We start from the raw sequence: 27079 nt of genomic DNA on the forward strand, positions 1-27079 counted from the left end.
TGTCTTGGGCTGAGGACATGATCTTGCAGTTTGTGAGCTGGAGCCCCGCATTGGGCTCTCTGATGTCAGCGCGGACCCTGCTATGGATCTTCTATCCGCCTCTCTCTGCCTCTCTCTCAGAAATAAATATTTAAAAAATAAAAACTTAAAAAAAAATTTTTTAATGGCTAAATGACTGGGGTACCTGGGTGGGTCAGTCAGTCAAGCTGATACTTGATCTCAGCTCAGGTCATGATCTCACAGTTTGTGGAATTGAGCCTCACATCAGGCTCTATGCTCATGGCACTGAGCCTGCTTGGGATTCTCTCTCCCTCTCTCTGAGAATCTCAGGGATTCTCTCTGCCCCTCCTCTTCTCACTCTCTTTCAAAATAAATATTTTTTTTAAATGGGCAAATGACTGAATAGACATAGAATACAATACAAACGGCCCACTAGTACAACATATGAAAAGATGCTCAATATCACTAATCAGGAAAATGTAAATCACAACCACAATGACCTACCATCTCACACCTATTAGAATAACCACTATCAAAAAACAAAACGTAACAAGGGCTAACAAGTATGTGGACAAATTGGAACTTTTATGCCCTATTGGAGGAAATGTAAAGTGATGTAGCCACTAAAGAAAACATTATGAAAGTTCCTCAAAAAATTAAAAATAGAGCTTCCATCAAAAATCAGTTCTGAGTATATACCAAAAAGAACTGAAAGCAGGATCTCAAAAAGATATTTGCACAACCATGTTCACTGCAGCATTATTCACAATAGTCAAAAGGTGCAAGCAGTCTAAATATCCACTGAAAGATAAATGGATAATGAAAATGTGGTATATAGAATCAAATATTATCTTTAAAAGAGGAAATTCTGTCTTGTGCTACAACGTGAACATGTTGAAGACATTATGCTAACTGAAATAAGCCAGTCACAAAAAGACAAACATTGTAGGTTTCTATTTATATAAAGTATCTAAAGCAGTCAAAATCTTAGAAAGTGAAATCATGATTGCCAGAAGCTGCAAGGGTATGGGGAGGAAAATGTAAATTGTTGTTAAATGGTTATAGAGTTTTAAGTTTTGAAAGATGAAAAAGTTATAGAGATCTGTTCAACAATGTGCATATAGTTAATTAACACTGTAATACTTAAAAATGGTTAAGATGGTAAATTTTTTGTTAGATGCTTTTTACTACAAAATAAAAATGAATACAGGACAGGACTTCAAGAATTCCGAGTTAGGAAGCTGGCAAATCCTCTTTCCAAAAAGCAATGACAAAACTGGACAAAGTTGTTAAAAATAACGGAAAATCAAGGGCAATAGTTAAGTCTAGCCTCAGGTCACAATATTTGTTGGTACAAGCAACAAAACAGCAGACTTGCCAGAAAATTAAGATAGAGATCGTGAGAACAAAATAGCCAAAGATGGCCTAGCTATGATTTCACATATCCCTGATAGTCTGGAAAGCTACCTGCATTTGCCCCATTGTGCTTACTCAGAGGAAAGGGAACTAACAAGCTATTCACTCATGGTTGACCAAGAGGCTGTGTAAATCCAGTAAGTTAAAAATATATAGGTATGGGTATATATATACACACACACATCTATATATATCTATATATACACGTCCATATGTCGATGTGTGTATATATACGTCCATATGTCGACGTGTGTACATACACGTCCATATATCGATGTGTGTATATATATGTCCATATATCGATGTATATATATATGTCCATATATGGATATATATACATATATATCCATATATTGATATATAGATAGATGGGTCAGACTTATAAACTCCCTAAATTGAGAACATTATCCAGTCTATGCATATGTCCCATGACAAAGAGTGAAAGACTTACTGGTTCAATGGTTTAAAAAGCCTCTAGCCAATCACTAGCTGATGACTAAGTTATAGTGACCCAGGGTAATCCCTAGAAAGCCAGAGTTGAAAACACAAAGAATTGGGGGATGGGAAGAGGAAAAATATCAACCTTACAGGCCACACATTACAGGGGCAACACCACAAATGTAGTTCAGGCAAGTCACTGAAGAAATAAACCAACAACACAAGAGATAGAGGAAATCAGAATTCAGAGTTGCTACAACTTGTTATCTAAAATGCTCAGTTTTCAACAAAAAACTATGAAACATGAAAAGTATACAAAGTAAATAGAAGCCGTTTCTGAAGGTAGTCAACTAAAGGACTTAGTTCACAAAAACTTCAAAACATCTATTATAAATGTTAAAAAAAGAAAAAAAAGAGGAAACCATATTTAAATAATTCAAGGAACATAAGACAATGGTTCCTCAAATAGAAAATATCAATGAGACAGAAATGACCAAGAAGAACCAAGTGGAAATTAAGGAATTGAAAAGTACAATAAATTAAATCAAAAATTCACTAAAAAAAACTCACAATAGGCAAAAAAAAAACAAAAAACAAAAAACAAAAAAACAGAAAATCCACACCCAGACACACCACAGTGAAAATGTTGACAGCCAGACACAAAAAGAAAATCTTGAAATGAGACAAAAAAATAGCTAACTTCTCGTTACAAACAATAATGGCAAGATGGTAGTCGGAGGAAATTTAAAAAAGCAAAAAACAAAAAACAAAAACAAAAACCTGTCAACCAAGAATTCTATATCCAGCAAAAGTATTCTTCAAAAGTGCAGGCAAAATAAAGGAATACAAAATAAACAAAGACTCTGCTAATTCATTGCTAACAAAATACTAGAATTTCATCAGACTGAAAAGGAAGAACACCAAATGGTAATTCAAATCCACACAAAAAGCATCAATGAATGTTATTTTACATAGATAATTATTAAAGGACAGTAGAAGTCTAGTTTTCTCCTGATGTAACAGGCCATTCCCTAAAACATAATTATAAAATTGTACTATTGAAATTAGAATAACACAAAGATGCAATTCATAAGACAACAATACAAAGAAGAGGGAAGAAATGGAGCTATAATGGAAAAAGTTTGTGTTTTAATATAACAAATTTAGCATTAATTTCAAGTAGACTGTTAAAAAATGGATGCATATTGAAATCCTTTGAGCAACTACTAGGAACAAAAAATAATGTGAAAATTAAAGGAATTAAAATCAAACACTAAAAAATATCTACTTAAAGTAGTAAAGAGGGCTCCTGGGTGGCTCATTCAGACAAGTGTCCAACTCTCGATTTCAGCTCAGGTCATGATCTCATGGTTTGTGAGATTGAGCCCCATATCAGGCTCTGCACTGACAGCACAGAGCCTGCTTGGGAGGCTCTCTCTCTGTCCTTCACCTGCTTGTGCTCTCACTCTCTCTTTCAAACACTTAAAATAGTGAAGAATATGAGAAAAACAAAAAAGACACAAGACACATTGAAAATAGCAAAATGGTAAGTGGGAATCCAACCATGTGATTAAAAACATTAAATGTGGCAATATTAAACACTCTAACAAACGCAAAGACTGTCAGACTGGATTTTTAAAAAGATCCAACTACATGTTCTCTTCAAGAGATATACTTTAGGAGCACCTGGGTGGCTCACTTGGTTGAGAATCCAACTCTAGATTTTGGCTCAGGTCATGATCCCAGAGTTGTGGGATCAAGCCCCAGTTCAGGCTCTGTCCCTGGCGTGAAGCTTGCTGAAGATTCTCTCTCTCTCCCTCCCCCTCTCCCCAAATCATACATGCTTGCTCTACAAAAATAACTTAAAAAGAGAGACATACTTTGGATTCAAAAATAGGTTGACAATTAAAAAAAAAAAAAAAAAAGGTTTTTAACAGATAATTTTTTTTTTTATAGATACACTGGGGATTGCCAGAGGCATAGAGTGATAGAGTGGAGGGGAGGCAAAATAGGTGAAAGGGGCCAAAAGGTACAAACTTTCAGTTATGTAATAAATAAGTCATGGGGCTGTAATGTACAGCATGGTGACTTTAATGATACTGAACTGTATATCTGAAAGTTGCTGAAAAAGTAAACCTTAAGTTCTCATTACAAAAAAAAAAATTGTCAACTATGTATAGGGTGACAAATGTTAACTACACTTATTGGGGTAATTGGTCTTTTTGGAATATATAAAAATATCAATGGCACCTGGGTGGCTCAGTTAAGTATCTGACTCTTGATTTTCATTCAGGTCATGATCTCACAGTGAGATCAAGCCCCATGTCAGGCTCTATGCTGGGTGTATAGCCTGCTTAAGATTCTCTCTCCTCCCACCCACCCCCCCGCCCCTCCCCTGTTCACTTGCTCTCTCAAAAAAAAAAAAAAACGAATCATTATGCAGTACACCTACTATTACACTGTGATGTCAATTATCCCTCAATCAAAAAACAGAAATTGGGAGTGCCTGGGTGGCTCAGTCAGTTAAGCGTCCAGTTTCAGGCTCAGGTTATAATCTCATGGTTCATGAGTTCAAGCCCCATGTCAGGCTCTGTGCTGACAGCACAGATTCTGACCTGCTTCAGAATCTGGGTCTCCCTCGCTCTCTCTGCCTCTCCCCTGCTCACACTCTCGCTCTCTCTCTCAAAAATAAACATTAAAAAAACAACAACAGTAAATTAGACTCCAAGGAAGTCATGTGATCTAGTTTCTTGCCTGGAATACCTGAAATCAGGACATTTTCTTGCTATTTAGGGAAACGGTATAGATTCTCTTTTAGGCATACACAGTATTTTCATTTCTTTTTTTTTTTTTTTTTTTTTTTTTTTTATTTTTGGGACAGAGAGAGACACAGCATGAACGGGGGAGGGGCAGAGAGAGAGGGAGACACAGAATCGGAAACAGGCTCCAGGCTCTGAGCCATCAGCCCAGAGCCTGACGTGGGGCTCAAACTCCGGGACCGCGAGATCGTGACCTGGCTGAAGTCGGACGCTTAACCGGCTGCGCCACCCAGGCGCCCCAGTATTTTCATTTCTATGATCTTAGTTTCCAGCAGTGTTTCCGTCTCCCTGTTTTTCATATGACTATTTTCCACTGTGAAAATTTTATCCCAGTAATGGCCTGAAATTGCAATGAACAAAATAAAATTTGAAAAGAGGTAGTTAAAGCTAAATAACATGCCAGTAAAACTTTTTTAAAGAGATGGTACCAGGCATGAACACAAAAATATAAGACAATTAAAATTCAGTGTATTAGGGAAAAAATATATATATTCATATATATACTCACATATACATTCATATATATACTCATATATATATTCACATATACTCATATAACCTACAAATATACATATATATTCATATATGTATAATGCAAACAGCAACCACAGTACAGCTGGAGTAATTACATTTTATCAAACAAAACAGACTTTGAGAAAAAAATTATTAGAGATAACACAAGATACTTGATAATGATACAGGGGTCTGTAAAACAGATGTGAGCATAGCAACAGAACCCCAAAATACATAAAACAAAAACAAACAAAAGTAAAAAGAAAAGAAAAATAGTTTAACAATTGTAGACTTTAATCATCACTCACAATAGAAAGAAAAAAATCAATCCAGATATGGAACACTTGAACAATACTATCAACCAGTTAAACCTGCAATCTATAAACCACTCCATCCAGCAAATGCAAGAATACACATTCATTTCAAGGAAAATCAGAAAGCATCTGTGCTAAATGAACATACAACATACAAAAATTTATGGGATGCAGCTAAAGACATTTGTAGCTGTAAATGCCTATAAGAACTACCTCAAACCAATAACCTACACTTCTACCTGAAATAGTAGAAAAACAAGCTAAACCGAGGTAAACTAAATAAGTTAACCCAAACTAAACAAGAAAAAAAAAAAAAAAAAGACCACAATAGGCAGGGAAGTGGGAGGGCATATGCAGTCAAACTGTTGTAAGATTGTTCAGGAAATGGTAAAAGTACTAAGACTCTAATAAGTCAAATATGCATTTTGTAACCTTTAGGGTAAGCAACTGAAGCAATTCTTAAAACAGTATGATTAAAAAGACTAAAGCAAGAATGACTAGCATGAAAGATGGACACATTTCAAAATGGTTCTTAAGTATGTTGAAAAATAAGAGATCACTTAAATTTGTGTACACTTAATTTCTAGATATACAAGGTGGAAGTTGACAAAACTAAGAAGAAAAATAGATAAATACATAATCATAGTTGGAGATGTTAACATACCTCTCTAACTGATAGAACAAGCACACATGAAAATCCACATGGATTTACAAGATTTTAAGAACTCATTAACCAATTTGAAGTAAATGACATTTATGGAAAAATACAGCAACAACTGCAGAATACACACTTTTTAATCACCTGTACATGGAACAATTACAAAACCAGACCATACAATAATTCATAAAGTATAATGGATTAACCTGATATAGAGACTATGCTGACAACACTGGAATTAAACTAGAAATCAGTAACAAAGATAATTAGCAATTCCCCAAAGGTTTGGAAATTAAGCAACACACTTCTAAATAACCCATGGATCAAAGAAAGTCAAAATGGAAATTAAAAATTTTTTGAATAATGAAAAACACAAAACTCTGTTATGTAACGCTAAATAGATGGTAAAGGGAAAAAAGTCTATAGCATTAAATGCATATATTTCAACAGAAAAAGGTAGAAGAAGAAGGAAAAAAAAAAAAAAATCAATGACCAAAGTTTTCATCTCAGGCGCTAGAGAAAACAACAGAAGATCAACTCCAAAGAAAGTGGAATGGAAAACAAATGCCAAAATAAAAAATTCCATGACAAAAGACAGCAGAAAAAAGAAAATTAGAAAAATCGAAGTTAGTTCTATGTAGATAAAATTAATAAAATCCCAGCAATACTGATGAAGAAAATGCAAATCACCAGTATCACAAAGGAAAAAAGGATATCACAACAGATCCTAGATATTTTTTTAAAAATGAGTCAACTTTAAACTGGACCAAAAATCCAACTCTATGGTTTTACATATGACAATTTTGATCAGGGGCTGGGAAACTTTTTCAGTAAGGCCCAGATAGCAAATATTTTAAGTGTTTGCAAGCCATGCACCCTCTGTCCTATCTACTCACGACTGCCATTTTAGTTTGCAAAAGCAGCCACAGATAATATGTAAGCAAATGAAAACAGCTGTGCTCCAATAAAATGTTACCTTAAAAAGTGGGCCCATTGTTTGCTGATCTCTGATTTTGAAGAAATGGAGAAATTCACTGAAAAACATAACCAAAACTAACAAAAGATGAAAAATCTAAAAAGTCCTAGATCTTCTAAAGAAAATAAATCAAGAATTTAAAACTTTCCAAACTGAGAAAACTCCTGACCCACGACACCATGACTCATTTTCCCTAACATTTAAAAAACTTACAGAAGAACAAAGTTGGAGATTACACACTTCCTGATTTCAAAACTTACTACAAAGTTATGGTAACCAAAAAAAGTGATACTGATATAATGACAAACATACAAACCACCAAGGGAACTGTATTGAAAGCCCAGAAATAAACCCTCAAATCTACGGCCAGGTGATCTTCAAGGGTGCCAAGACCATTCAATGGGGAAAGGACTTCAACAAATGGTGTTGGTAAAACTGGATTTATAGAAACAAATGAAGTTAGATCTTTATACCATATACAAAAATTAACTCAAGATGAATCGAAGACCTAAATGGAAAGCTACAACTATAAAGCTCCAAGAAAACAAAAAGCTTCATGACACTGCACTTGACAATAATTTCTTAGATAGGACACCCAAAGCCCAGGCATCAAAAGAAAAATATGTTGGACTTCATCAAAATTTAAAACTTTTCATCAAAAGACAGTATCAATAGACTTGAAGGCAACCCACAATGGGAGAAAATATTCATAAATCATGTTTCTGATAAGGGACTGGTAATCAGAACATATAAATAATTCCTACAACCCAGTAACAAAAAAAAAAAGCACAATTTTAAATATGAGCAGAACACTTGAATAGACATTTCTCCAAAAATATACACATAGCAAATTAAGCACATGAAAAGATATTCAACAGCAAGCATTATGAAAATGCAAATCAAAACCACAATGAAACACCATGTCACACCCATTAGGATGGCTGTAATAAAAAAAAAAAAAAAAGTCAAAAACAACAAGTGTTGGTGAAGATAGTGAGAAACTAGAGCCCTTGTACATTGCTGACAGGGATGAAAAATGGTATAGCCACTGTGGAGAATAGTATGGCAATTGCACAAAAATTTATTTTTATTTATTTATTTTTTTTTGAGAGAGAGAAAATGAGGAGGGGAGGGGCAGACAGGGAGAGGGAGAGAGAGAATCTTAAGCAGGCTCCACACCCAGCACGGAGCCCAACACAGGGCCCAGCTCTCACAGCCATGAGATCATGACCTGAGCTGAAAACAAGACTTGGACACTAAACTGACCGAGCCACCCAGGCACTCCTCAAAAATTTAAACACAGAATTTCTATACAATCTAGCAATTCCACTTTCGGGTATATATCCAAAACTAAAAGGGACGAAAAATAGGTATTTGTACATCCATGTTTGCAGCAGCATTACTCACAACAGCCAAAAGGCAGAAGCAACCCAAATGTACATCAATGGATGAATGAACAAAATCTGGTATATACAATGGACTATTAAGTCCATTATTATTAATGGACTGAATATTAAGATTATTCAGTCTTAAAAAGGAAGGAAATTCTATACATGCTACAACATGAACGAACCTTGAACACGTCATGCTAATAAGTTAAATAAGCTAGTCATAAAAGGATAAATATTGCAAGTTTCCATTTGTAAGGTTAAGAGTAGTCAAAGTTCATAAGTTCATAAAAACAAAAAGAATGGTGGTTGCCATTCTAGGTGGTTGCCTACCAGGGGCTGGTAAAAGAGAACAGGGAGTTAGTGGCTCAATGGACCTAGAGGTTCAGTTTGGGAAACTGAAAAAGTAATGGCTGTAAGACAATGTAAATGTTATCAATGCCACAGAACCATACAATAAAAAATGGCTAAAATGGTAAATTTTGGCATGTTTATTTTACCAAAATGGAAAAATATCTTACATAGACTCATATTATAAAAAGAGGAACTTCTTTGCAAATAATTTAGTGGAATCAATAAATCTATGATAATCAAAACCGGATAAGGACATTACAAGAAAAGAGAAATCACAGACCACAATCATTTATAAGCATAACTGATACAAAACTAAATAAAAAGGGTGCCTGGGTGGTTCAGTCGGTTCAGCGTCCAACTCTAAATCTTGACTCAGGTCACGATCTCACAATTTGTGTGAGACAGCTCTGTACTGGCAGCCCAGAGCCTGCTTGGGATTCTCAATCTCTCTCTTCCTCTCTCTGCCCCTCCCCTGCTCTCTCTCACAATAAACTTTAAAAAAAAAAAAAAAAAAAAACTGGAGCACCTGGGTGGCTCAGTAGGTTGAGCATCCAACTTCAGTTCACGTCATGATGTCACAGTTATTGAGTTGGAGCCCCACATGAGACTCTCTGCTGTCAGACAGAGCCCGCTTAGGATCCTCAGTACCCTTTCCTCTCTGCCACTCCCCTGCTCATGCTCTCTGTCAAAAATAAACAAAGACAGTCCCGCCCTGACCAAACAATGGAGGCCATTAACCCAGTGCTGTTCTATGAACCAAACTTGGACATCTGATCACTATATTCCACTACCCAGTAAGAAATGATAAAGAGACGTATCTAGAAAGAAGTTGCTGCGGCCAAGATCAAAGAGGTCCAGTGAATAGCCTTCTGAATGTTACTTTAAAGTCTCCCTCAAGCGATATTAATAAGATGGCAGCGTAGGAGGACACTGGGCTCACCGCGTCCGCTGACCACTTAGATTCCACCCACATCTGCCTAAATAACCCAGAAAACCACCAGAAGACTAGCAGAACAGACTCTCCGGAGCCAAGCATAGACGAGAGGCCCCCAGAAGAGGGTAGGAAGGGTGGGGAGGCGGTGCGCACTACCCGGACTGATGGGAGGGAGCCAGGGCGGTGGAGGGGCAGCCCACCGGGCAAGGCAGAGCCCCTGAGTCTGGCTTGCAAAAGCGGAGGGATCGGACAGAGTGAGTTCTGACAGCCAGCGGAACTTAACATCTGGAATGTTATAAGTCAACAGCTCTGCTCCGAGAGCAGGAGGGCTAGAGGACAGTGGGAGGGAGAGTTGTTGAGCCCTGGAGGACACGGCTGAGCTTGGAGGGGAACAAAGGCACTGGCCAGCACCATTTCCCTTGCCCATCCCCCAGCCAAAAACCCAAAGGGAACCAGTTCCCGACAGAGAACTTGCTTGCACCGTGCAAACACCCAACACTGTGCTTCTGCGGATCCATCCCTCCGGTGGCAGGTCTGACTCCCTCCCGGTGCCGCAGGGCCCTCCCAAAGGGGATCACCGAAGGAAAAGCGAGCTGAGCCTCCCCCTCCCGACCCTGTGCACCTTGCCAATCTACCCCAGCTAATACGCCATATCCCATCGAACCAGCACCACAAGCCTGGCAGTATGCAAGTAGCCCAGACAGGGGCCACACCACTCCACAGTGAGACCTGCCCCTGGGAGAGAAGGTACATACCAGTCTGACTGGCCCTGGCAGTGGGCTGGGGGTAGATATCAGGTCTGACTGCACCCCGCCCACCAACTCAAGTCACTCCACACAGCACAGGGGAAGAGCCCTGCAGTTCCCCGCCACCCCAGGGACTACCCAAAATGACAAAACAGAGGAATTCTCCTCAAAAGAAACTCCAGGGAGTAGCAACAGCTAACGAATTGATCAAAAGCGATTTAAGCAATGTACAGAAAATGAATTTAAAATAATAGTCATAAAATTAATCGCTGGGCTTGAAAAAAGTATAGAGGACAGCAGAGAATCTATTACTACAGAGATCAAGGGACTAACAAACAGTCAGGAGGAGCTAAAAAATGTTGTAAATGAGCTGCAAAATAAAATGGATGTGACCACAGCTCGGATTGAAGAGGCAGAGGAGAGAAAAGGTGAGTGAGAAGATAAAATTATGGAAAAAGAGGAAGCTGAGAAAAAGATAAAAAATCCAGGACTATGAGGGGAGAATTAGAGAAATAAGTGACACAATTAAACATAATAACATATGCATAATTGGAATTCTGGAGGAGGAAGAGAGAGGCAAAGGTGCTGAACGTGTACGTGAAGAAATCGTAGCTGAGAACTTCCCTGATCTGGGGAAGGAAAAAAGGCATTGAAATCCAAGAGGCACAGAGAACTCCCTTCAGACGTAACTTGAATCGATCTTCTGCACGACATATCATAGTCAAACTGGCAAAATACAAGGATAAAGAGAAAATTCTGAAAGCAGCAAGGGATAAACATGCTCTAACATATAAAGGGAGACTGATAAGACTCGTGACAGATCTCTCTTCTGAAACTTGGCAGGCCAGAAAGGAATGGCAGGAGATCTTCAATGTGATGAACAGAAAAAATATGCAGCCAAGAATCCTTTATGCAGCAAGTCTGTCATTTAGAATAGAAGGAGAGATAAAGGTCTTCCCAAACAAACAAAAACTGAAGGAATTCATCACCACTAAACCAGCCCTACTAGAGATCCTAAGGGGGATCCTGTGAGACAAGGTACCAGAGACATCACTACAAGCATGAAACCTACAGACATCACAATGACTCTAAACCCATATCTTTCTATAATAACACTGAACATCAATGGACTAAATGCTCCAACCAAAAGACACAGGGTATCAGAATGGATAAAAAAACAAGACCCATCTATTTGCTGTCTACAAGAGACTCATTTTAGACCTGAGGACACCTTCAGATTGAAAGTGAGGGGACGGAGATCTATCATGCCACTGGAAGTCAAAAGAAAGCTGGAGTAGCCATACTTATAACAGACTAACTAGACTTTAAATTAAAGGCTGTAACAAGAGATGAAGAAGGGCATTATTTAATAATTACAGGGTCTATCCATCAGGAAGACCAAAAATTATAAATGTCTACGTGCCGAATACCGAATACGGGAGCCCCCAAATATATAAAACAATTAATCACAAACATAACCAACCTTATTGATAAGAATGTGGTAATTGCAGGGGACTTTAATACCCCACTTATGGCAACGGATAGATCATCTAGACACAGGATCAATAAAGAAACAAGGGCCCTGAATGATACATTGGATCAGATGGACTTGGCAGATATATTAAGAACTCTGCATCCCAAAGCAACAGAATATACTTTCTTCTCGAGGGCACATGGAACATTCTCCAAGATAGATCACATACTGGGTCACAAAACAGCCCTTCATAAGTATACAAGAATTGAGATCATACCATGCACACTTTCAGACCAAAATGCTATGGAAGCTTCAAATCAACCACAGGAAAAAGTCTGGAAAACGTCCAAAAGCATGGAGGTTAAAGAACACCCTACTAAAGAATAAATGGGTCGGGGCGCCTGGGTGGCGCAGTTGGTTAAGCGTCCGACTTCAGCCAGGTCACGATCTCGCGGTCCGTGAGTTCGAGCCCCGCGTCAGGCTCTGGGCTGATGGCTCAGAGCCTGGAGCCTGTTTCCGATTCTGTGTCTCCCTCTCTCTCTGCCCCTCCCCCGTTCATGCTCTGTCTCTCTCTGTCCCAAAAATAAATAAACGTTGAAAAAAAAAAATTAAAAAAAAAAAAAAAGAATGAATGGGTCAACCACGCAATTAGAGAAGAAATTAAGAAATATATGGAAACAAACGAAAATGAAAATACAATCCAAACACTTTGGGATGCAGCAAAGGCAGTCCCGAGAGGAACATACATTACAATCCAGGCCTATCTCAAGAAACAAGAAAACTCTCAAACACAAAATCTAACAGCACACCTAAAGGAAACAGAAGCAGAATAGCAAAGACACCCCAAACCCAGCAGAGGAAGAGAAATAATAAAGATCGGAGCAGAAGTAAACAACATAGAATCTAAAAAAAAACTGTAGAGCAGATCAATGAAACCAAGAGTTGGTTTTTGAAAAAATAAACAAAATTGATAAACCTCTAGCCAGGCTTCTCAAGAAGGGAGAGGACCCAAATAGATAAAATCATGAATGAAAATGGAATTATTACAACCAATCCCTCAGAAATACAAGAAATTATCAGGGAATACTATGAAAAATTATATGCCAACAAACTGGAAAACCTGGAAGAAATGGACAAATTCCTAAACACCCACACACTCCCAAAACTCAACCAAGAAGAAATAGAAAGCTTGAACAGACCCATAACCAGCGAAGAAATTGAATCAGTTATCAACAATCTCCCAACAAATAAGAGTCCAGGACCAGATGGCTTCCCTGGGGAATTCTACCACACATTTAAATAATACCTATCCTTCTCAAGCTGTTCCAAAAAATAGAAAGGGAAGGAAACCTTCCAGACTCATTCTATGAAGCCAGCATTACTTTCATTCCTAAACCAGACAGAGACCCAGTAAAAAAAAAGAGAACTACAGGCCAATATCCCTGATGAATATGGATGCAAAAATTCTGAATAAGATACTAGCAAATCGAATTCAACAGCATATAAAAAGAATTATTCACCATGATCAAGTGGGATTCATTCCTGGGCTGCAGGGCTGGTTCAACATTCGCAAATCAATGTCATACATCACGTTAATAAAAGAAAAGAACCATAGGATCCTGTCAATCAATGCAGAAAAAGCATTTGACAAAATTCAGCATCCTTTCTTAATAAAAACCCTCAACAAAGTCGGGATAGAAGGAACATACTTAAACATCATAAAAGCCATTTATGAAAAGCCCACAGCTAACATCATCCTCAATGGGGAAAAATGAGAGCTTTCCCCGAGATCAGGAACACGACAGGGATGTCCACTCTCACCGCTGTTGTTTAACATAGTGTTGGAAGTGCTAGCATCAGCAATCAGACAACAGAAGGAAATCAAAGGCATCAAAATTGGCAAAGATGAAGTCAAGCTTTCACTTTTTGCAGATGACATGATATTATACATGGAAAATCCGATAGACTCCACCACAAGTCTGCTAGAACTGATACATGAATCCTCAGAGACGCAGGACAGAAAATCAATGTACAGAAATCAGTTGTGTTCTCATACACTAGTAATGAGGCAACAGAAAGACAAAGAAACTGATCCCATTCACAACTGCACCAAGAAGCATAAAATACCTAGGAATAAACCTAACCAAAGATGTAAAAGATCTGTATGCTGAAAACTTTAGAAAGCTTATGAAGGAAATTGAAGAAGATATAAAGAAACGGAAAAACATTCCGTGCTCATGGATTAGAAGAATGAATTTTGTTAAAATGTCAATACTACCCAAAGCTATCTACACATTCAATGCAATCCCAATCAAAATTGCACCAGCATTCTTCTCAAAGCTAGAACAAGCAATCCTAAAATTTGTATGGAACCACAAAAGACAATGAATAGCAAAAGTAATTTTGAAGACCAAAGCAGGAGGCATCACAATCCCAGACTTTAGCCTCTACTACAAAGCTGTAATCATCAAGACAGCATGGTATTGGCACAAAAACAGACACATAGACCAATGGAATAGAATAGAAACCCCAGAACTAGACTCACAAATGTATGGCCAACTGATCTTTGACAAAGCAGGAAAGAATATCCAATGGAAAAAAGACAGTCTCTTTAATAAATGGTGCTGGGAGAACTGGACAGCAACACGCAGAATGAAACTAGATCACTTTCTTACACCATTCACAAAACTACACTCAAAATGGATAAAGGACCTGAATGTGAGACAGGAAACCATCAAAACCCTTGAGGAGAAAGCAGGAAAAGACCTCTCTGACCTCAGCCGCAGCAATTTCTTACTTGACACATCCCCAAAGGCAAGGGAATTAAAAGCAAAAATGAACTATTGGGACCTCATGAAGATAAAAAGCTTCTGCACTGCAAAGGAAACAATCAACAAAACTAAAAGACAACCAACCGAATGGGAAAAGATATTTGCAAATGACATATCAGACAAAGGGCTAGTATCCAAAAGCTATAAAAAGCTCACCAAACTCCACACCCAAAAAAATCAAATAATCCAGTGAAGAAATGGGCAGAAAACATGAATAGACACTTCTCTAAAGAAGACAGCCAGATGACCAACAGGCACATGAAAAGATGCTCTACGTTGCTCCTCATCAGGGAAATACAAATCAAAACCACACTCAGCTATCACCTCACGCCAGTCACAGTGGCTAAAATGAACAAATCAGGAGACTACAGATGCTGGAGAGTATGTGGAGAAACGGGAATCCTCTTGCACTGTTGGTGGGAAAGCAAACTGGTGCAGCCGCTCTGGAAAACAGTGTGGAGGCTCCTCAAAAAATTAAAAATAGACCTACCTTATGACCCAGCAATAGCACTGCTAGGAATTTACCCAAGGGACACAGTAGTGCTGATGCATAGGAGCACTTGTACCCCAATGTTTATAGCACCACTTTCAGCAATAGCAAAATTATGGAAAGAGCCTAAATGTCCATCAACTGACGAATGGGTAAAGAAATTATGGTTTATATACACGATGGAATACCACATGGCAATGATAAAGAATGAAATATGGCCCTTTGTAGCAACATGGATGGAACTAGCTAGTGTTAAGTGAAATAAGTCATACAGAGAAAGACAGATACCTTACGTTTTCACTCTTATGTGGATCGTGAGAAACTTAACAGAAGTCTATGGGGGAGGGGAAGAAAAAAACAAAAGAGGTTAGAGAGGGAATGAGCCGAAGCACAGAGACTCTTAAAAACTGAGAACAAACTGAGGGTTGGTGGGGGGTGGGACGGAGAGGAGGGTGGGTGATGGGTATTGAGGAGGGTACCTTTTGGGATGAGCACTGGGTATTGTATGGAAACCAATTTGACAATAAATTTCATGTTAAAAAAAATAAAATAAACATTAAAAAATAAATAAAATAAACAAACATTAAAAAAACTAAACAGAATTTAGCAAATCAATGCCAACCACATATAAAAAGGTTAATATATAGTAAGTATGGGTTTTATACAAGGAATACAAACTCCATATAAAAATTCAATGTGGGGCGCCTAGGTGCCCTACTCGGTTAAGCGTCTGACTTTAGCTCAGGTCATGATCTCACAGCTCATGGGTTTGAGCACTGCATCGGGCTCTGTGCTGACAGCTAAGAGCCTGGAGCCTGCTTCCAATTCTGCATCTCCCTCTCTCTCTCTGCCCCTCCCCCGGTAGTGCTTGCACTCTCTTTAAAAAAAAAAAAAAAAAAAAAAAAAAAAAACACTAAAAAAAATAAAAATTAAAAAATTAAAACTCAATGTAATTCACCACATTAACAGAATAAAAGAAAATGTACTAAAATGTAATCTCAATTACACTAAATGTACTATTAGATAAAATTCAAATCCATTCATGATTTTAAAAAACTTGTAAAAAGGAAGAACAAAAAAGTATTTACGTTTAAGAGTATTTATAGCTAGTAACATGCTCAATAGTAAAATACTGAGCACTTTTCCTGCTGAAGTTGGGAACAAAGAAGAATGTTAATTTTCTACCCCACAGTGCAATAAAGAAATAAAAGGTATAAGCACTGGAAAGAAAGATGTAAAACTGTCACTATTTGCAAATGGCATGACTGTGTACATAGGCAATCCAAAAGAAAAAACCAAAAACTGTTAGACAAGTCAGAAAGGCCAATGAATGGAAGGTGAATATACTAAAACAACTGTATTTCTGAGTACTGATAACATACTTAGAAAATAATTAATTTTTATTTAAATCTAAGTTAACATACAGTGTAATAATGATTTCAGCAGAAGTTAATGATTCATCACTTACATATAACACCCAGTGGTCATCCCAACATGCGCTCCTTAATGCCAATCACCCATTTAGCCCATTCCCCCAACCCACATCCCTCAAGCAAGCCTCAGTTTGTGCTCTGTTTTTAAGTCTCTTATGGTTTGCCTCCCTCTCTATCTTATTTTTCCTTCCTTTCCCCTATGTTCGTCTGTTTCTTGAATTCCACATATGTATGAAATCATATGCTATTTATCTTTCTCTGACTGACTTGTTTCACTTAGCATAACACACTCTACTTCCATCCATGTTCTTGCAAATGGTAAGATTTCATTCTTTTCGATCACTGAGTAACATTCCATTATATGTATGTATGTGTGTATGTGTGTGTGTGTGTATAACACATCTCCTTTATCCATTCAGTCAATGGACATTTGGACTCTTTCCGTAATTTGCCTATTGCTGATAGTGCTTCTATAAACATTGGGGTGCATGTGCCCCTTCAAATCAGCATTTTTGTATCCTTTGGAATAAATACCTAGTTTTTATTGCTGGGTCATAAGATAGTTCTATTTTTAATTTTTTGAGAAACCTCCATACTGTTTTCCAGAGTGACTGCACCAGTTTGCATTCCCACCAACAGCACAAAAGTGTTCCCCTAGCTCTACATCCTTGCCAACATCTGTTGCTTCCTGAGTTATCAATTTTAGCCATTCTGACAGGTAGAAGGTGGTACTTCGTTGTGGTTTTGACTTGTATTTTAGAAAACGAAAAATTTTTTAAATGCTGCTTATAACAAAAGATCATGTTTAATGATATATGTGCAATGCTTCTCAGAAAACTTCAAATCATTGCTGAGAAAAATTGAGGACCTAAAAATACACAAAGTAATGTTCTGTACATGGATTTAAAAACTCACTATGTCAACAAAATATGTGTTAAGGTTAATTCCTCCCAGAGTAATCTGATTTGATGTAATCGCAACAAAAATGTCAGTGGGTTTCCCCTTTGGAGGAAAATTAATTCTAAAATTTACAATTTGAAATTAAAACGTATATGGAAATGCAAAGGACTTACAACAGTTATGACAAGGAAAAAAGAACAGTTACACAAATTACACTATGAGATACCAAAATGTACTGTAAAAGTCAGTATGGTAGTGACACAAGAATAGACTAATGGGCTACAGAGCAGATACAGAGTTCAGAAATAAATCCACATATATCTGACAACCTGATTTACAACTAAGACTTCAATTCAATAGAAAAAGAATGGTTCAACAAGTGGTGTGAATCAACTGATTATCAAAGAAAAAAAGGTACATCTTAACCTCTACTTCACACTTATAGAAAAATTAATTTGGATAAATCAAAGAAAATAAAGCTTCTAAAAGAAAACAAAAAGCAATATGCAAAAACAATGAAACTGGACCACTTACTTATACCATACACAAAAATAAATTCGAAATGGATTAAAGACCTAAATGTGAGACTTGAAAACATAAAAATCCTGGAAGAGAATGCAACAGTAACTTCTTTGACTTAGCCATAGCAATTTCTTTCTAGATAAGTCTCCGGAAGCAAGGGAACTAAAGTACAAATCAACTATTGGAACTTCATCAAAATAAAAAGTTTCTGCACAGTGAAGGAAACAATCAACAAAACTAAAAGGCAATCTACAGAAGGGGAGAAGATTGCAAATGACATCCAATAAAAGGTTAGCATCCGAAATTTATAAAGAACTTATCAAACTCAACACCCAAAACATAAATAATCCAATTAAATAATGGGCAGAACACATGAATAGACATTTCTCCAAAGAATACATACAGATGGACAACAGGCACATGAAAAGATGCTCAGCATCACTCATCATCAGGGAAAGGGATACAGGCATCCTGATAGGTATAGCAGCATTATCAACAATAACCAAATTATGGAAAGAGACCAAATGTCTGTAAATAGATGAATGGATAAAGAAGCGATGTGTGTGTGTATACACACAATGGAATATTACTCAGCCATCAAAAGAATGAAATCTTGCCATTTGCAATGACATGGATGAAGCTAGAGTATATCATGCTAATTAAAATAAGTCAGAGAAAGACAAATACTATATGATTTCACTGATATATGGAATTTAAGAAACAAGGAGCACAGAAGGAAAAGAGAGGCAAACCAATTAACAGACTCTTAACTATTGAGAATAAAGTAATTGTTACCAGAGGAGGGGGGAGGGGATGGGTGAAATAGGTGATGGGGATTAAGGACTGCACTCATCATGATGAGCACGGGGTGATTCAAATAAAAATACCCCCCCACACACACACACACAAAAGAAAAAACACAAAGAAAACAAGAGAATATCTTCATGTTCCTGGAATAAGCAAATATTTCTTTTTTTTTTAATTTTTTTTAACATTTTATTTATTTTTGAGACAGGGAGAGACAGAGCATGAACAGAGGAAGGTCAGAGAGAGGGAGACACAGAATCCGAAACAGGCTCCAGGCTCTGAGCAGTCAGCACAGAGCCGGACGTGGGGCTCGTACTCACGGACCGCGAGATCATGACCTGAGCCGAAGTCGGACGCTCAACCGACTGAGCCACCCAGGCGCCCCAGCAAATATTTCTTAAACACAAAAGAAAAGACTGAAAACTTAGACCTCAATGAAATTATGAGCTTCTATTCACCCAAAGATAACTTTAAGAGACTAAAAAGACCAGCCACAGACTGGGAGAAGATACTGCAAAACATACTTGGCAAAGGACTCATTTCCAAAATATGTAGAGAACCACCACACGTCAATTAAAAAAAAAAAAAAATACCCAATTTTTAAAATTTTTTTTTTTAATGTTTATTTCTGAGACAGAGACAGAGCATGAACAGGGGAGGGGCAGAGAGAGAGGGAGACACAGAATCCGAAACAGGCTCCAGGCTCCAAGCTGCCAGCACAGAGCCCGACGCGGGGCTCGAACTCACGGACCGTGAGATCATGACCTGAGCCGAAGTCGGACGCTTAACCGACCAAGCCACCCAGGCGCCCCCCCCAATTTTTTAAAAAGGCGAAAGAATAAAGGCTTTACAAAGAAGTATATCCAAATAGCCATAAGCAGCATATGAAAATGTGCTCAACATCATTAGTCATTAGGGAAATGCAATTTTCTTTTTAATTTTTTTAATGTTTATTTATTTTTGAGAGAGAGAAGAAGAAAGCACGTGCAAGCAGGGGAGTGGTGGAGAGGGAGGGAGACACAGAATCTAAAGCAGGCTCCAGGCTCTGAGCTATTAGCACAGAGCCTGATGTGGGGCTCGAACGCACTAACAGTGAGATCATAACCTGAGCCCAAGTCAGATGCTTAACCAACAGGGCCACCCAGGTGTCCCAGGACATGCAAATTTAAACTGATGTACCACTACACACCCACCAGAAAGGCTAAAATTAAAATAACAAACATACGAAGTAATAGCAAACATTCAAAGTAACTGGATCTCTCATACACTGTTGGTGAGAATGTAAATTAATAAAACCACTTTGGAAAACTATTTGGCAGTATCTGTCAAAGTTCAATATATATACACACACACACACACACACACCCTAAGTATACACCTAAGGGAAATTGTCCACCAAAACACATGTATAAGAATGTTCACAAGAGCTTTTTTCATAATAGCCAAAAGTAGAAAGCATCCCAATGTACATCAATGGAAAAATAAATTGTGAATCTTTAGCCAATGGAATACTACAAGGCAATACAAAGAACTATAGCTCCTGCAACAGCATGGGTTGACCTTAGCCATAAGGTCAAACAAAAACAGCCACACACATGTGATTCCAATTCATTAAGGTTCAAGAACAGGTAAATTTCTCTGTGTATATATAAGTCAGAATAATAGTCACCTGTTTTAGGGATAGGGCTACTGATTTGCAAAGGGGAGCCATGCAGTGTGCAGGAAATATTCTATATCTTTTTTTTAATGTTTATTTCTTTATTTTGAGGAAAAGGGAGCCCACACGAGCAGGGAAAGAGCAGAGAAAGAATTGCAAGCAGGCTCAGTGCTCCAGCCAGATGGTAGGGGAGGCTCGATCCTACAAGGAGACCATGCCAGCCGAAATCAAGAGTCCCACGCTCAATTAACTGAGCTACCCAGGTGCCCAGGGAATATTCTATTTCTTGATTGAGACAGCAGTTACACAGGTGTATACATACATAAAAACTGAGCTATATACTTAGGACTTGTGCTTTTAAAAAATGAAGATATTAAGATAAACTTGGAGAGAAAGGGAAGGAACCAAGAGTATTATTTCTTAGTGATAACTCTAGATTACTCAATAATACAGGAAGAGTGGAATATAAAAATTATTAACTTTCACCATCAGATTAAGACTTCCCTTATCTCCTATGCATGATGATACCTGCATTGATACGTGCATAGGAAAATGTCTGGAAACACCCAAATAAAAATATTAATAGTGGACAGCCCTAGATAGTGGGAGTAGAAAGACTTTCATTTTTTTTTACTTAATAGCTTTTGCATATGATTTGAATTTCTAATATTTATTGATATTTTTACTTTTTAATTTAAAAAATAAAATAAAATCCCTTACTAACGCTTAAAAAAAAAAAAAAAGACTTCCCTTATCTCCTACAAAGCGGTTGGTCTGGCTCTTCTGAGTTTCCACAGATAATTTTTCTATCTCCGGGCCTAAGAGAGTTGCCTGGCATGTTAGTAATAAATGAACTCAATGAATTAATATATGAAATTTTAAATTACAGTTCATTTACATCAGACCAACCTCAAGCTAACAGAAAAAAAGCCTAAAAAGTGAGTAAGAAAGTTTTTAATTTTGCTGGCATTCTCAATTTGGGTTTACTCAATTCTCTGAAGATGCCACAGATAATGTCATCTTTCCTACTTAAGAGGCAGCACTTTCTTGCTATCTTTCAGACCCTTCCATTCCCCAAAAGAGAATGGCAATGTAATATTTTCCAGCTTCATTCACAATCTTAGCAATGTATATTAGCCTGTCCGGTAATGCTTGAGAACTAAGTAAGCAGACTGAACAATTCCGACAAGCACAATGAAACTGTTTTCCTATTTGTTGAGGCACCTTTTGGGAATCCAATCCTAACAAACCATCACTAGTAACAAACCATGAAAAAAAAAAAAAAAAAAACTTCCGTAAAAGAAGGTCTGTAGTTTCAGGGTAACCCAGAATACTTTAACAGAAAATTTAAGCTTTTAAAGCATAAAGCCGAAGTGCAGGAGAATTCCTAAACAAGCTGTAAATGTTTCCAGGTAATGACAGCTACACAGCTTACCTGTTCCAGCACATCCAACTTTAACTCGAGCTTGCTGAGAACCACGTCTCCACCCCATAGTGAAAGCTGTAGATCTGACGGCTTTAAATTCTTGATGTAGCGATTCACATAGCTCATTAAAATTGGAGTCACATAGGACTCCAGCATCTTTTAAGGTGCAGAGGAGTCAAAGTCAGAAGCTGAATGGGGTAAAGGCAAACATGAAAAGTTACTGAGTCGGTGGTGCAGCCAAAGAAAAAGCATTTCTCAGGAGGGGTTGAAAAGGCCGAAAAGCAAAAGTCCCCACCAAAGCAGCCGCTCGCCTCCTCCCAGAAGCCGAAAAAAACGAGTGGACTCTCTCCTCCAACTGCGACTTCCTCGCTAGTACAACTCCCCTCAACTCGCCTGGCGAAGGGTGGGAGGAATAGGGTTGAACTGAAGACAGCGAATCCCCTGGAGTGGGAGAATGAAGCGAGCGGGATCCCCTTTGGCCGCCACAAACCCTCACCAGCCCAGCCGTCCCACGAGGCCCTCGCCTCCAGGAACCCAGCCGGATCTACCACCGTAGAACTCGGACGGGAACCAGGCCGACTCCCGCCCCGGGGCCGTACCGCACCCTCCGCTGACACTTACGCCAAAAAGTACTGTGGCGTCCCCTCCACCTCCCGGTACCCGGCACCCGGCACCCGCCCCCGGCGGCGGCGCAGCTCCGGTACGGAGCCACTTCCGGGTGTTGCCCCTTCGGTGCTCAAAACAAACTGTCCCGCCACCGCCACCACTCGACTCCGCAGCGGGGCCGAAGCTCCCAGGCTGTAGCAGCCACTCGGCGCGTCTTCTTGGAGACCTCTCGTGTTGGGCTAGCCTGGTCCCCGCTCAGACCCCGCCAGCGTTTTAAGACAAAGCTCTAGGAAATGCGCGGGGGAGGTGGGCGGACCGGTAAAGAGGAGACACAGGCTATCCGGAAGTGGCGCTCCGAGGCAAAGCGGCTGCGGGAGGTTGAGGTCGCGTATGGGTGGGGAAGTACGGAGGGCCTCTGGTCGGATAAGGAGGAAGAAAGCGGGTACCAAAGCCCCGAAAACACAAGTGACTTTTGTTTTTCTTGGGAAACGGATCGCCTGGGGAGAGGAACTTGGGTTCAGTAGGCAGGGCAATAGCGAGAAGGCCGCAGGTAGGAGCAGCGAGGTGTTGCAGGCGGGGGCAGATTTAAATTTCGATCCGAGGTTCACTTGCTGGAGGAAAAGTGGAAAGTTAAAGGAATTAGGATGTGTAATTTAGGGGAATGCATTTTGACCAAACGTGTGGACAAACCCTCGCGCTCTTTGGCAAAGCAGTGGTTGAGTATGCCTAACTTTGCTGATGCGGGCGGGAAAGGAATGGCTAAAAAGAAGATCGTGAAGAACTATTATTGGGTTGCAGTCTGATGTGGGACTTTCGAAAACTCGAGGGAATATCTGAAGGAAGGATATAAAACCCCCAGAGATAAAATGAAAAGAAATAGCTGATAAGAAATGAATTCAAGACTTTTAAGAGGCTATGTTGGTTTTGTTAGGACGAAATGAATGTATAAAATACTACCTCTCCTTCCAGTATTTTGCAAACTAACAAAACAGAGAAACTCAAACACCTGACTCAGAAAAGTATACGCTGGGTTTACACAGAGCATGCTCCCTGATTTTTGGCCAGACTTACTCTAGGTAACCTCAAGAAAAAAATTACTGCATTTTGAAAATTGACTTGCGTTATAAAGTGATTAAAATACCCACGCATATTGCTGCATTTAACAAAATAGTTCATAGTACTTAAAAATTTTTAAAGCTCTTTACTGGAATTCAAGTTATGATTTCTTGAAACAGTGTTAGAAACGGCAATAGAAAAGAGACATAAGTGAAGATGCCAAGCTATTTAGATTTTTTATGTTTATGAAAGTTTCGGGGGGGAGGGGGAAGTAGGTAATTGCTAATTCAGAGCAACTGTCCCCTCACAAAAAGCCTGATGAACAACCCATGTAATCTGGGTCTTATTAAACCCCACTGAATTAGCAAAGTAAATTAAGTAATTTGTTAGTTATCTATTTCACCTGAAAAGCAAAGAGGCTGCCGTGACTCAAAAATCTTAATATAGAAAAATAGCTCCACTAATTGTATGAAAGCCCTAGTGGTCTAGAATTGAATCTACAGGTCTTGTTCTAGAGAAAGAAAAAGGGCCTAGTCTTAACTTGTGTGGCAATTTAATATATAAGAACAGTGATTTAATATAAACTTAACGATTTTTTTTACCATGCTGTATAAGCAAATAATGATGTACTAGACCATTTTTGTTCTAGGATGCCATTTCTCTCTTGGAGCCAACAAGTAATATTTGCCAGATTCCTGCCTTGAGAAAATTATTTGGTCATTGATTTTTTTGTTTGGTTTTAAGGAAAAGAAAAAAAAGTATTGGTTTCCAACCTGTGTTCCATTGCACCCTGTTTTCTAACCAGTCAAAATAATTTTTTTCTTTCTCCAAATTTTTATTTAAATTCCAGTTAACATACAGTGTAATGTTAGTTTCAGGTGTAGAATTTAGTGATTCATCACTTCCATACAACACCCAGTGCTCATCACAGCAAGTGCCCTCCTTAATACCCATCACCTATTTTACACATCCCCCTGCCCACCTCCTCTCCAGTAACTGTTTGTTCTATCTAGTTAAGAGTGTTAATTGCTTTGCCTCTCTTCCCCCACCCCAACTCATGTTCATTTGTTTATTAAATTCCACATGAGTGAAATAATACGGCATTTGTCTTTCTCTGGCTACTTTATTTTGCTTAGCATAATACTTTCTAACTCCACCTAAATCATTGCAAATGGCAAGATTTCATTCCTTTCTATGGCTGAATAATATTCCATTGTGTATATATACCACTTCTTTGTCCATTCATCTATTGATGGGCATTTGGGCTCTTTCCACAATTTGGCTATTGTTGATGATCCAGCTATAAACATTAAGATGCACGTATCCCTTTGAATCACTATCTTTGTATCCTTTGGGTAAATACCCAGTAGTGCAATAGCTGGGTCAGAGAGTAGTTCTATCTCTAATTTTTTGAGGAACCTCCGTACTGTTTTCCAGAGTGGCTGCACAAGTTTGCATTCCCACCAACAATGCAAGAGGATTCCTTTTTCTCTACATCCTCACCAACACCTGTTGTTTCTTGTGCTGTTAATTTTAGCCATTCTGACAGATGAGGTGGTAGCCCATTATAGTTTTGATTTGCATTTCCCTGATGATGAATGATGCTGAGCATCTTTTTATGTGTCTGTTGGTCATCTGTATGTCTTCTTTGGAGAAATGTCTATTCATGTCTTCTGCCCATTATTTAATTGGTTATGAATAACCAACAACCAAAAGGATGTTGAGTTTGATAAGTTCTTTTTATATTTTGGATACTAACCCTTTATCAGATATGCCATTTGCGAATATCTTCTTCCATTCCAAAGGTTCCCTTTTAGTTTTGTGATTGTTTTCTTCACTGTGCAGAAGCTTATTTTGATGAAGTCTCAATAGTTTATTTTTGCTTTTATTTCCCTTGCTCAGGAGATGTATCTAGTAAGAAGTTGCTACTGCCAATGTCAAAGAGGTTACTGCCTGTGTTCACTAGGATTTTGATTTTTTCCTGTCTTACATTTAGGTCTTTAATCCATTTTGAATTTATTTTTGTGTATGGTGTAAGAAAGTGGTCCAGTTTCATTCTTTTGCATGTTGCTGTCCAGTTTTCCCAACACCATTTGTTGAAAAGACTGTCTTTTTTCCATTGGCTATTCTTTCCTGCTTAGTTGAAGTATTAATTTAAGATATAATTATGGGTTAATTTCTGGGTTTTCTCTTCTGTCCCCACTGATCTATGTGTCTGTTTTTATGCCAATACCATACTGTCATGATCACTACAGCTTGGTAATATAACTTGAAGTCAGGAATAGTGATGCCTTCAGCTTTGCTTTTCTTTTTCAAGATTGCTTTGGCTATTTGGGATCTTTTGTGTTACCTTACACATTTTAGGGTTGTTTGTTCAAGCTCTGTGAAAAATTCTGGTGGCATTTTCAAAGAGATTGTATTAAATGTGTAGATTACCTTGGTGGCATAGACATTTTAACAATATTTGTTGTTCCAATCATGAACAACAAATATACTTTTCAGAGTACAGGTCTTTTACCTCTTTGGTTAGGTTTAGTCCTGGGTACCTATGGTTTTTGGTGTGATCATAAATGGGATTGATTCCTTGATTTCTCTTTCTGCTGCTTCAGTATTGGTGTATAGAAATGCAACATATTTCTGTACATTGATTTTGTATCCTGCGACTGAATATCTGTGTCTCAGTTCTAACAATTTTTTGGCGGAGTCTTTTGGGTTTTCTATATATAGTGTGTCTTCAGCAAATAGTGAAAGTTTCACTCTTCCTTGCCAATTGGGTGTCATTTCTTTCTGTTGTCTAGTTGCTGAGGCTAGGATATCCAGTACTGTGTTAAATAACATTGGTGAGAGTGGACATCCCTGTGTTGTTCCTGACTGTAAAGGAAAAGCTCTCACTTTTTCCCCAATAAAGTGGATTTTTCATATATGGCCTTCATTATGTTGAGGTATGTTTCCTCTGTCCTTACTTTGTTAAGGGTTTTTATCATGAAGGGATGTTGTACTCGTTAAATGATTTTTCTGTATCTATTGAGGGGATCATATGGTTCTTATCCTTTATCTTTATTAATGTGGTACATCACATTGATATGCAAATATTGAACCACAGTTGTAGCCCAGGATTAAATCCCACTTGACCATGGTGAATGATTCTTTTAATGTACTATTGGATTGAATTTGCTAGTATTTTGCTGAGATTTTTTGCATCCATGTTCATCAGCAATATTGGCCTGTAGTTGTCTTTTTTAGTGGAGTCTTTCTCGGTTTTGAGATCACAATAATGCTGGCCTCACTGAATGAATTTGGAAGTTTTCCTTCCATTTCTAT

General features: G+C 38.3%; 1 protein-coding gene across 2 annotated transcripts in view; it reads right to left on the reverse strand.

The window, feature by feature from the left end:
* The window catches only part of VPS13B (vacuolar protein sorting 13 homolog B), an 806197-nt gene extending 783242 nt beyond the window's left edge, over positions 1 to 22955 (reverse strand). For both annotated transcript variants that reach the window (XM_047088880.1, XM_047088879.1), the window contains exons 1-2: positions 22718 to 22955; positions 22106 to 22284 (exon numbers count right to left, since the gene is read on the reverse strand). In XM_047088880.1, the coding sequence (XP_046944836.1) occupies positions 22106 to 22252 (147 nt within the window). In that variant the 5' untranslated portion in view covers positions 22253 to 22284; positions 22718 to 22955. The remainder of the gene's footprint in view (positions 1 to 22105; positions 22285 to 22717) is intronic.
* Positions 22956 to 27079: the final 4124 nt, after the last annotated feature.

The sequence above is a fragment of the Lynx rufus genome, unplaced genomic scaffold (assembly GCF_022079265.1).
Source record: "Lynx rufus isolate CCGP_SWC_20201006 ecotype Redwood Valley unplaced genomic scaffold, mLynRuf1.p SCAF_26, whole genome shotgun sequence".
In the NCBI taxonomy this organism is placed as follows: Eukaryota; Metazoa; Chordata; class Mammalia; order Carnivora; family Felidae; genus Lynx; species Lynx rufus.